Source organism: Hyla sarda, chromosome 10 (assembly GCF_029499605.1).
Source record: "Hyla sarda isolate aHylSar1 chromosome 10, aHylSar1.hap1, whole genome shotgun sequence".
Taxonomy (NCBI): domain Eukaryota; kingdom Metazoa; phylum Chordata; class Amphibia; order Anura; family Hylidae; genus Hyla; species Hyla sarda.
In genome coordinates, this window is record NC_079198.1 from 115090872 (window position 1) to 115103899 (window position 13028).

Here is a 13028-nt window from a genome sequence, read left to right on the forward strand (position 1 = left end):
CCTCATTGACTACGAACCTTGCCGCCTGCCCCAACCTTCTGCTACGTCTGACCTTGCCTCTGCCTAGTCCTTCTGTCCCACGCCTTCTCAGCAGTCAGCGAGGTTGAGCCATTGCCAGTGGATACGACCTGGTTGCTACCGCCGCAGCAAGACCATCCCGCTTTGCGGCGGGCTCTGGTGAATACCAGTAGCATCTTAGAACCGGTCCACCGACACGGTCCACGCCAATCCCTTGCTGACACAGAGGATCCACTACCTGTGAGCCGAATCGTGACAGAGATGAGATTGGAGGTGTTGGTTAAAGCTGCCCTGCTCTATAAAAACACCCACCAGTTCTGGGTTTGCTTTTCACAAGAAGCATTGCCTGAGCACAAAAGAGCTCTCAGAAGATCTACGATTAAGAAATGTTGACTTGCATAAAGTTGGAAAGGGTTACAAAATTATCTCCAAAAGCCTTGCTGTTCATCAGTCCACCGTAAGACAAATTGTTAATAAATGGAGGAAGTTCAGCACTGCTGCTACTCTCCCTAGGAGTGGCCATCCTGTAAAGATGACTACAAGAGCACAGTGCAGACTGCTCAATGAGGTGAAGAAGAATCCTAGAGTGTCTGCTAAAGACTTACAAAAGTCTCTGGCATATGCAAACATCCCTGTTAGCGAATCTACGAAACGTAAAACATTAAACAAGAATGGATTTCATGGGAGAATACCACAGAGGAAGCCACTGCTGTCCAAAAAATACATTGCTGCATGTTTACAGTTTGCACAAGAGCACCTGGATGTTTCACAGCAGTACTGGCAAAATTTTCTGTGTACAGATGAAACCAAAGTTGAGTTGTTTGGAAGAAACACACAACACTATGTGTGGAGAAAAAGAGTCACAGCACACCAACATCAAAACCTCATGCCAACTGTGAAGAATGGTGGTGGGGGCATCATGGTTTGGGGCTGCTTTGCTGCATCAGGGCCTGAACAGATTGCTATAATCGAAGGAAAAATGAATTCCTAAGTTTATCAAGACATTTTGCAGGAGAACTTAAAGGGGTATTCCAGGATTTTTTTTTATTTGACTATGCTACAGCGGCTGTAAAGTTAGTGTAGTTCATAATATTGTGTCTGTACCTGTGTGTGACGGTTTTCTCACAATTCTGTGATTTTCACTCCAATATTTATTTTTAACAGCATACAAAATTACTGTTGTCTCAGATTTTTCCCAGGTTGTAATGCGGCTGAGACCTGACTCACTAGTCAGTTGATGACAGGGAGCCTGTCTGCTTCAATGGGTGGAGCGATCGCTTGGTGGGGGAGAGATCAATCTGCAACTAATGCAACAGCTGTAGGCACCCTGATCAAAAACTACAAGTCTTTGAATGGATGCAGCTCATTTATGTTTCAATGGGTGGGGTGGCTGATGTGTGGGAGGGAGGAAAATGGAATTGTGGGATTTGTAGTCAAAAAAAGAAAAGTCAAACAGGAAATACCAGTTCAAAAAAGCTAGCCACAGTGTTATGGTAATCTCACAACATAGCCATTTAGCCCCAAGACAAGCGCAGATCCTTCCTAAGCATGTCCATTACTGCCTGCTAGGTACGTAGTAAAATCACCTTATAGTGGATAACCCCTTTAAGGCCATCTGTACATCAGCTGAAGCTCAACAGAAGATGAGTGTTGCAATAGGACAACGATCCAAAGCATAGAAGTAAAACAACAACAGAATGGCTTAAACAGAAGAAAATATGCCTTCTGGATTGGCCCAGTCAGTCCTGACCTCAACCCGATTGAGATGCTGTGGCATGACCTCAAGAAAACGATTCACACCAGACATTCCAAGAATATTGCTGAACTGAAACTGACACAACAAGAACGTGGTCTCAAATGTCAGGAAGTGCTCGAGCCCAAATGCTGGTGTGCATTTATAGGGAATAGCAAGTCCTGCACTTGTGGTCCGTTGCTATGGGCAATCCCCAGCAAAAAATGCATACAATGGAGGATGTCTGCAAAAAATTGAGACATTAGCCAGTATATCCTTATATGAAGGACATATACCAATGCGCCTTTATTATCATGTATAGGTAGCATTTAGATGCACCTGTGAGGCCGGCAACTCATCAGCCTACTTAGGTGGGGCTTATAGCCTGCTTCCTCCCTCCCATTGTTTGTGTGACCACACACTGGAGTTGACACTGGGAGCAGTCTGTAAGTCGAACCAAAAGCTTTTGTAATTGCGCATTTGCCCCTGTTTTCTTGCTTATCACGCACAGGCAGGTTTAGGTTAGGTCCCGCATCACTTGAGAAACCTTGGCGTGGTATGCGGGCTCAGGTATGTCCTTCATATAAGGATATACTGGCTAATGTCTCAATTTTACATCAGTTTTGAGGGTTAGCTAATGTCATTGTTACATCCACCACACCAGTGCATATATGTTTATGTTGTGTTTCTGAACTGAAACTGTTCTGTAAAGAGAAATGGTCAAGAATTACTCCTGACTGTTGTGCACGTCTGATCTGCAACTACAGGAAATGTTTGGTTGAAGTTATTTTTGCCAAAGAGGTTCAAGCAGTTATTAAATCCAAGGGTTCAAATACTTTTTTCACCTGCACTGTGAATGTTTACATGGTGTGTTTAATAAAAACATGGTAAGATTTAATTATTTGTGTGTCTTAGTTTAACCCCTTAATGACCAAGCCCATTTTCACCTTAAGGACCAGGTCAATTTAATTTTTGCGTTTTCATTTTTTCCTCCTCGCCTTTTTTAGGGAGGAAATTTAAATGAAAACCAAACTGTTGCACATTTTGGAGGGGTTCGTTTTCACACTGTACAATTTACGGTAAAAATTATATGTTTTCTTTATTCTGGGGGTCAATACGAGTAAAATGATACCCATGGCTAGATACTTTTATATTTTTGTACCACTTAACCCCTTAAGGACCAGGCCATTTTACACCTTAGGGACCAGAGCATTTTTTGCACATCTGACCACTGTCACTTTAAACATTAATAACTCTGGAATGCTTTTAGTTATCATTCTGATTCCGAGATAGTTTTTTGTGTGACATATTCTACTTTAACATAGTGGTAAAATTTTGTGGTAACTTGCATCCTTTCTTGGTGAAAAATCCCCAAATTTGATCAAAAAAATGAAAATTTTGCATTCTTCTAACTTTAAAGCTTTCTGCTTGTAAGGGAAATGGATAGTCAAAATACATTTTTTTGGTTCACATATACAATATGTCTACTTTATGTTTGCATAATAAAATTTATGAGTTTTTACTTTTGGAGGACACCAGTGGGTTTCAAAGTTCAGCAGCAATTTTGACATTTTTCACAAAATTTTCAAACTCACTATTTTTCAGTGACCAGTTCAGTTTTGAAGTGGATTTGAAGGGTCTTCATATTAGAAATACCCCACAAATGATCAATTATAAAAACTGCACCCCTCAAAGTGTTTTAACCCTTTAGATGTTTCACAGGAATAGCAGCAAAGTGAAGGAGAAAATTCAAAATCTTCATTTTTTACACTCGCATGTTCTTGTAGACCCAATTTTTGAATTTTTCCAAAGGGGTAAAAAGGAGAAAATTTTGACTTGTATTTGAAACCCAATTTCTCTCGAGTAAGGACATACCTCATATGTCTATGTAAAGTGTTCGGCGGGCGCAGTAGAGGGCTCAGAATGGAAGGAGCGACAAATGGTTTTTGGGGGGGCATGTCACCTTTAGGAAGCCCCTATGGTGCCAGAACAGCAAAATAAAAACCCACATGGCATACCATTTTGGAAACTAGACCCCTCGGGGAACATAACAAGGGGTAAAGTGAACCTTAATACCCCACAGGTGATTCATGACTTTTGCATATGTAAAAAAAAACAAAAAACTTTTTTACCTAAAATGCTTGGTTTCCCAAAAAATTTTCATTTTTTAAAAAGGGTAATAGCAGAAAATACCCCCCAAAATTTGTAGCACAATTTCTCCCGAGTACAGCAATACCCCATATGTGACTGTAAACTGTTGCCTTGAAATACGCCATGCACATTTGAGGCCTAAATTAGGGATTTGCATAGGGGTGGACATAGGGGTATTCTACGCCAGTGATTCCCAAACAGGGGGCCTCCAGCTGTTGTAAAACTCCCAGCATGCCTGGACAGTCAGTGGCTGTCTGGTAATACTGGGAGTAGTTGTTTTGCAACAGCTGGTGGCTCCATTTTGGAAACAGTGCCGTACCAGATGTTTTTCATTTTTATTGGGGAGGGGAGGGGGGCTGTTTAGGGGTATGTGTATATGTAGTGTTTTTTACTTTTTATTTTATGTTAGTGTAGTATAGTGTTTTTAGGGTACAGTCACACGGGTGGGGGTTCACAGTAGTTTCTCGCTGGCAGTTTGAGCTGTGGCAGAAAATTTGCCGCAACTCAAACTTGCAGCCGGTTACTTACTGTAAACCTCTGCCCATGTGAGTGTACCCTGTAACATCCAGGGGGAAACATCCCGCTGTTGCAAAACTACAACTCCCAGCATGTACGGTCTATCAGTGCATGCTGGGAGTTGTAGTTTTGCAACACCGAGTTTGGTAACAAACTCAGTGTTTTGCAACCAGTGTGTCTTCAGCTGTTGCAAAAGCTACAACCCCCAGGATGTACGGACAGCAGAAGAGCATGCTGGGACTTGTAGTTATGCAACAGCTGGAGGCATACTACTTTGGCTAGGGATTGTAGTTATGCAACAGCTGGAGACACACTGGTTTGCTACTTAACTCAGTGTTTCACAACCAGTGTGCCTTCAGCTGTTGCAAAACTACAACTCTCAGCAGTCACCAACAGCCAACAGGCATGCTGGGAGTTGTAGTTATGCAACCAGCAGATGCACCACTACAACTCCCAGCATGCACTTTAGCTGATTGGTCAAGCTGGGAGTTGTAGTTATACAACAGCTGAAGGTACACTTTTCCAAAGAAAAAATGTGCCTCCAACTGTTGCAAAACTATAAGTCCCAGCATTCCCATAAGGGAATGCTGGGTGTTGTGGTGGTCTGCCTCTTGCTGTTGCATAACTACAGCCGGGGGCCGGGAATGCGCAGGGCGTACCCATACGCCCTCGGTCCTTAAGGACTTGGAAACAGGGACGTATGGATACGCCCTATGTCCTTAAGGGGTTAAAAAAAAATCTAAAACTTTTTGTACAAAATCAGTAATCTAAAATCGCCCTATTTTGACCACCTAGAACTTTTTCATTTTTCCGTACATAGGGCGGTATGAGGGCTCATTTTTTGCGCCCTCATCTGTACTTTTTTTAGATACTACATTTGCATATATAAAACTTTTAGATCATTTTTTATAAATTTTTTTTAAATAAAATGTGACAAAAAGCAGCATTTTTGGACTTAAAAAAAAAAATTTACGTTTATGCCATTTACCGTACGGGATCATTAACATTATATTTTGATAGTTCGGACATTTATGCACGCGGTGTTACCAAATATGTTTATTTTAAAAGATTGTACGCTTTTTGGGGGTAAAATGAGGGGTTAATGGCGGACATCCGCGCGATCGCGGATGTCGGCCATTACGGGCGGGTCCCCGGCTGCCTGCGGGTCCCCGTTCCGATGCTCGCGGTCATACACAGGACGTAAATGTACATCCTGGTGCGGGAAGTCCCGCCAAACCAGGACGTACATTTACGTCGGTGGTCGTTAAGGGGTTAAGCAGTGATTGTCTAATGTTGTGACTTAAATGAAGATCAGATCACATTTTATGACCAATTTGTGCAGAAATCTATATAATTCCAAAGGGTTCACATACTTTTTCTTGCAACTGTATATATGATGGTCCCAGTAAGCACAAATGCTGGCTGTCTGCCTTGAACTTTGAATAAATTGGTATAAATTATGCAAGAATTCTGGCATATTTACATTAGTCAATGTGACGCATTGTATGTTCTCAATACAATAATGTGCACTCATCTGCCCTCTGAATCACGTCTGTAAGAAAGAAGTGTTAGTGGAAAAATATTAAGTAAGGCCTCATTCATGTTTTTCCCCTAAGTTTATTGCTCCACATGCAATGGATAGAGCATTAAAAGAGTGCACAACTAAAAACTTCAGTAAAAGATCACATGACCAGAATCTGAGTCTTATAGATGGGGGAAACCCACCCTGAGCTTAAAGGATCTTAGTTACTAGAACTTCAATTTGCGTTTCCACAGTTTATTTATGCAGAAGAAGTCACCAAAAAAACATGTTTTATCCAAAGGAAAATTATCCAATGGCTCTGCAAAATAATATATTTCCTTAATATTTGGCATGGGATAATTCATAAATCCAATAATTCAGTGAATTCTTCATAGATAGACCACTAAGTACGTTTCAATCACCAGACCTTTATCAACGCTGCATAATCTGAAAATAAAATACAATCAAGGCAGAAAAAAAATCACCAAAATCCCAATGACCAGATTAGTGTGTGTCATCTCTCATGCAGTGCCAGTCCAAACCAGCAAGTCCTTAGATGGCATGGGTATAAAGTGTTAAGTTGTAACACCTTTCTATGGGGGTATAGAAGGCTTGTTGAAAAGGGTGATGGGACAAAAAATCGAATCCCCGCAAAGGCGTTCAGTACTAACTATCTCAACTGGTTGACCTAAAAGCAAGAAGAGTCAATTCATGGTTGCTTGTCCAGGAGATCAGCACTGAGGTCAACAACGTTCAGTTGTGGTATTCCTATAGTTAAAATTTAGGACCATGATACTTTAAGGCTTTATTTTAATTTCTGCAATCCATTCCTCTTGCACTGCTGCCTAAAGTCTAGATGTTCTCCATGGGTATTAATATGTAGTTTCTACAATAAAACAGTCTGGAAGATTAAAAAAGAAACAAGTTCACCAAGTTCACTTTTCATTACTTTACAGTGAGTCCCATGTTAATTCACAAGCCTCGTGTATTTATACCTTCATCTAGTCAATTCCCCAGCACCTGAGATACTTTTTATATAAACTCCATGAATCCAAACCATCTGGAGTCATTGATGATTCAAAGAGTTGGGATGTAGAAGGTCTGCACAGAGGCTGTATACATGGTAATATATTGCCCTTCAAGCTGTAAATACACTCACTTTGTTAAAGAGAATAATCTATCTGTATTAATGTGTCAGCCAGTAGATAAAAATGCTAAAACATATTTTCAGTAGTTGATAACTTCTTGAAGACTAACTAAAATGAGGAAGACATATTGCAATCCTTTAAGTTGCTAAAGAAATACTGTCGATTGTATTATCTTAGATGTGTTTTCGAATATAAGTCATTGCCAATTCTTCAGTCTTTTCTGTTATGTACTTAGCGCTGTATTGATCTGCTTTAATATCTGTTGTCTTTAAATTGCAATTAAAGAATAAAAAAAAATTGCAAGCTTTCGAGACTACTGGGGATTCTTCATCAGATCTTGTGGATGCATCAAAACTATGGACCAGATCACAGGACATTAAAGGCTCCAACTCACCTATGCCCTTATATGTATAGATATGTGACTCTTCATATATAACATTACACCTTATGAAGAGACCTCAGTAGTCTGGAAATCTAGAAATGTATCATTTTTTTCAGTTTGACATTTAAAGTATCAATTGTTAAGAACTCTTATTTTTTTCATTTAATACATTGAAAGAATTTATCACATAAAATGGTTGGAACATAAAATGGTTTGTGCACAGTCAAATGTATATTGACACCTTGGGTTAAGCCATTTTAAATCCATCCTTTTCTGCATAAAGTCAGGCATGTAATCTTTATAGACGTGTATTAGGGCCATACTGAAGAGCTCAGCCGCATACATTTGTCCAGTGAAAGATGCTGCCTCCCAGGCTTCTATACATCCAGCCCAGCCTGTCTCCCTCACACTATATAAGCTACGCAAGCAACATCCTACAACTCAGTGGGATCAAAGCAGGCGCTGGGACACTCCTTACTCAGGGTTTGAATCCTGCAGGAATGGCGTTCCTTCACTTCAGAAGAGGAAGGCCACCACCCCTGTAACAGGGGCAACGTTCTTCTTCTGAAGTGAAGGAACGCCGTTCCTGTAGGACTCAAGCCCTTAAAAAGGAGTGTCCTAGCGCCTGCTTTGATCCCACTGAGTTGGAGGAAGTTGCTTCTGTAGTCGATATTATTTGTGGCTAGGAAGGCAACAGGGACCCTCATCTACACACTCTATCCAAAGTTACACCTCGTTGGTGTAACTGTGTTTGGTAAGCGTTTCCAGTTATTGTGAATTACATATATACATACGATATAACATAACAGAGCGCCATTTGTGTTGTCTTTTAGTATATGACCTCCCAGCAGAGCTAAGGCCAGAAGATCATTTATGCTGCATTCATAACTTTTTGTGATTTTTTTCAGTGTATCTGGAATCATTCTTGTATGCAGTTCATGGACCTAAAAACTTAAGAAGCCTGAAGAAAGGGGAGGTCAGTAAATGCTGCTACATTCTTATTGTCCAGATAGATTTAGAGAGTTGACTTTGAAATGTGGTTTGGAGTACAAATGTATTTAGTGGTCTGTTCTATGTTCTGATTAATGTTATTGGTCTGGTGTAACAGAAAGTGTTCATTCATGGATTGGCTGACCTAAAGTGACAGAGAAGCCTGAAATCGCAAATTATCATACCAAGATCACCAAGTGTCCTTCAAAGGTTGCACCATTGTAGGCAAAATGTAGACTTCTGTCTTTGTGGCCACAGAAAAATGGCCTTAATAATTTTGCTTAGAACTGTCCTTTTTGACAAGGTCCCATGACAGAGTTTGGAAGAGCCTGTCTGGTCGGACGTCTACCTCATTTCACTTATTTAGGATGAATTGAAAGCTTGACTGTAAACAATGACATCTACCTCATGTTGCTTCCTTGAGGAAGAAGCAACTCTAGCCTAGAAACGTGTTATGTTTATGACAATCTTTTACATTTCCTCTTTTTACACTACATAAAAGAGGATTTTGATAGATACATGGTAGCAAGGTTGAAGTGGTTTGTTCAGGCTTCTTTTCCAGTTGAAATTGCAAGGTGTAACTTAAAGGGGTACTCCGCTGGAAACCATTTTTTTTTTTTTTTTTTTTACTTGACAGGTGTCAGAAAGCTAAACAGATTTGTAAATTACTTCTATTTAAAAAACTGTTAATCCTTCCAGTACTTATCAGCTGCTGTATGATCAATAGGAAGTTTTTTTCTTTTTGAATTTCCTTTCTTTCTGACCACAGTGCTCTCTGCTGACACCTCTGTCCATGCCAGGAACTGTCCAGAGTAGGAGCCAATCCCCATAGAAAACCTCTCCTGCTCTGGACAGTTCCTAAGATGAACAGAGGTGTCAGCAGAGAGCACTGTGGTCAGACAAAGGAAATTCAAAATGAAAGAACTTCCTGTCGATCATACAGCAGCTGATAAGTACTGGAAGGATTAAGATTTTTAAGAACTTTACAAATCTGTTTAACTTTCGGGCACCAGTTGATAAAAAAAAAAAAAAGTTTTCCAGTGGAGTACCCCTTTAAAGCTTATGGTCCTCAAAGCAAAATACCATGTGTCATTTATAATGACGGTGACCGAAAGTGGTGCTGCCCCTGCACCTCCCATAGCTAGAACCATAGGGAAGCCTTTGTAGAAAAATGTAGGCTGATAAAGCAGTTTTGGGGGACAATATGATCTCGGCCCAGTGAACCACATGTAATGTTCAAGTGTCTGCTTAAGCTGGCCATACACAGTAGATAGCTATTAGCTGAGTTCTCATTTAATCTGCCAACTGTGAACAACAATGGTCTACTACTGTATGTCTCCGGATCCCTAAATACAGATGCTTGCTTGGCTTAGGAGACAGACAAATGCTGCTTCCAGACACCTGTGTTGGTGGCTTATCTCCCCATAAACAGAAGGATTAAGTGTGCTAAAATATATCATATTTGACCCTTCTCACCAACTGATTTCTTCATTTGTGGCCAATCTCATTAAAATCAATCATTTTTATTTGGTGAACAATTGCTTTTAGAATTTTTGCTGAAGAAGGTGCTAAGAGTTAGAATAAGCTGTACTTAACCTTCCAGGTTTCTCCACCACCGTTGTTCTCCCAGAGCCCTGGTCTTAATGTGCTTCAGGGTTCGGGGTCAGCACCAATTGGCTCACCAGACATATTCACCAGCTAACCCTCAATCTTGAGGAACTGAACAGCATTACTAGGGTTCGGGAGACTGGCCTATACTCTTTACCATATACTACCTATGTAGTCATATCTGTTTATTTTAAATAAAAGGTTCTATTAGATATACAGTATGTATTTGTGATTGCTTATAGTGTTAAAACACATGTTCAACTATATAATGTATTTTGTCAGTCGACATTACCATGAGTTCACTCTACATTCATTGTTCTCCCTCCTATATTTCTAGTTTACAGGAAATGTGCAAAGTATGTACAACAATGACAGCAAAATCCAAGACATTATTTTATCTGGATTTTCAGAACTCCAACATTCCCGAGGTTTAGTCTTCACAATATTTCTATTTATCTACCTATTTATAGTGTTTGGTAATGGGCTGATATTATTCTTGATCTTGCTGGAGCCCAGTCTCCGGTTTCCAATGTACTTCTTCATTGGGACTTTATCCTTTACAGAAATCTGTTTTACAGCTGTGACTATCCCTAAATTGTTGGCTGATCTGTTGGCTGAGAACAAGAAAACATCTTTCATTGGTTGTCTCTTACAAGCTTATTTCCTACACATCTTGGGAGCTACTGAATGTTATGTGCTCACATTAATGGCCTATGACAGGTATCTGGCCATCTCCAAGCCTTTACGATATTCCACCATTATGACTACGGGTCTGTTTATAAAATTGGTCATTGTGTGTCTTCTGTGGTCATTGTTTACTCCAATTATGGAGACAATTTTAATCTCTCGTCTTCCTTTTTGTGGTCCAAATAAAGTAGAGAACATTTTCTGTGATTTTCCTCCTCTGATTGATTTAGCCTGTTCAGACACCAAATTACTTAAGATGGTGGAGTCTTCCCTTAGCTCTGTCATCATGCTGAATTTTGTGTGTGTACTCCTTTCTTATATAAAGATTATATTTGATATTCTGAAGATCAAGTCTACAGTTGGACGTCAGAAGGCCTTCTCTACTTGTGGTTCCCATCTTATTGTTGTTGTGTTATTTTTTGTCAGTGTTGGTTTCATGTATATACGCATTGCCAAGTCCTACTCTCTGGACTACAATCGGGCTGTTGGACTCACCTTTGCTGTCTTTGTACCTTTAGCAAATCCTGTTATATATGGCTTGAGAAACCACAAAATTAAAAAAACGTTTAAAAAACTTTGCAATCGTTTTCATTTGAAATGAACTGATCAAAAAACTGTAAGGGGAAACAGAAATCACACATTGAATATCAATGAAAAAATGTATTACATTTTAAAGATTGTATTGCATAAATTGTATTAGTTATTGAGAACTAAATGACGTATCGATAGTCATCGAAAACTAAAATCATCAAACTAATTGGAGAGTGGATTACAAATCACGTTAAAAATCTAAGCATAAAATGAAAATCACAGACAAATCCAATTTGTGTTCATTTTACATACTGTTTGTCATGTTGTTTCCAGACTTTTATATCTGTCCAGTTCTTAGTTTAACCTCCTCTCATATGTGAAGAGAATGGTAGACCTGCCAATATTTGTATTTTCTAGCAAATGGCAATCCAGTTGCATTGTGCTTGGCTGTAAGCACAAGTCCCACTAAAGGATGTCGGGCCCTCTTGCTCCCCTCATGGAGGCTGTTTCTGACAATTTGGTCAGAAACGTGCAGGGCAATTTCACCGAAGTACCTGCTTAACAAGATATTGTAGAAATATTTAGACATGTGCAATTCAGTTCGGCACGAATGTCTAATTTACCTAATTTTAGCATTTTCGGGCATTCGGACCGATCCGAATGCATGAAAACAAATATTGAACATTCCCGAATAGCCATGATAATACGAATAGCAAAATAACGAATGTATTTGTTATTTTCCAAATGCATGCGGTAAATAACGAATGCATTCGTTATCTGTAAACGAACGTAAATAATTCATTCTAATAACAAAGATAATAAAAAGGATATAGTATCTTTGTATAGCTGATAAGAGGGAGAGGGTTAGGGTCAGGGTTTCCCCAGGAAGGATTGTGTAGCTGATAAGATTTTAAGTGTGATTTGGTTCTCTCCTTAAGTTGAAATGTACCACGAAGATAGTATCTTTGTGTAGCTGATGAGGGTGAGGGTTTCCCCAGGAAGGATTGTGTAGCTGATAAGATTTTATATGTGATTTTGTTCTCTCCTTAAGTTGAAATGTACCAGGAAGATAGTATCTTTGTATAGCTGATAAAAGTGAGAGGAGTTGGGGTTGCTGATAAGATTTTCAGTGTGATTTGGTTTTCTCCTTAAGTTGAAATATACCAGGAAGATAGTATCTTTGTGTAGCTGTTAAGAGTGAGAGCAGTAGGGTTAGGTTTAGGGTTACATAGTTACATAGTTAGTACGATCAAAAAAAGACATATGTCCATCAAGTTCAACCAGGGAATTAAGGGGTAGGGGTGTGACGCGATATTGGGGAAGGGATGGGATTTTATATTTCTTCATAAGCATTAATATTATTTTGTTCCAGGAATGTATCTAATCTTGTTTTAAAGCTGTTAATTTTTCCTGCTGTGACCAGTTCCTGAGGTAGACTGTTCCATAAGTTCACAGTTCTCATGGTAAAGAAGGCGTGTCGCCCCTTGAGACTAAACTTTTTCTTCTCCAGACGGAGGGAGTGCACCCTCGTCCTTTGGGGCGGTTTAATCTGGAACAGTTTTTCTCCATATTTTTTGTATGGGCCATTAATATACTTATATATGTTTATCATATCCCCCCTTAAACGTCTCTTCTCAAGACTAAGCAATTGTAACTCCTTTAATCGCTCCTCATAGCTAAGATGTTCCATGCCCCATATTAGTTTAGTCGCGCGTCTCTGCACCCTTTCCAACTCCGCAGTGT

The 13028-nt window shown here is 39.7% G+C and overlaps 1 protein-coding gene across 1 annotated transcript; it reads left to right on the forward strand.

Moving 5' to 3' along the window:
* Nucleotides 1–550: 550 nt before the first annotated feature.
* Nucleotides 551–11355, forward strand: LOC130293237 (olfactory receptor 6N1-like). The gene is made up of 4 exons (XM_056541739.1): nt 551–671; nt 2463–2576; nt 8378–8445; nt 10405–11355. The coding sequence occupies exons 1-4, from the start codon at nt 551–553 to the stop codon at nt 11353–11355; spliced, it is 1254 nt and encodes a 417-aa protein (XP_056397714.1).
* Nucleotides 11356–13028: the final 1673 nt, after the last annotated feature.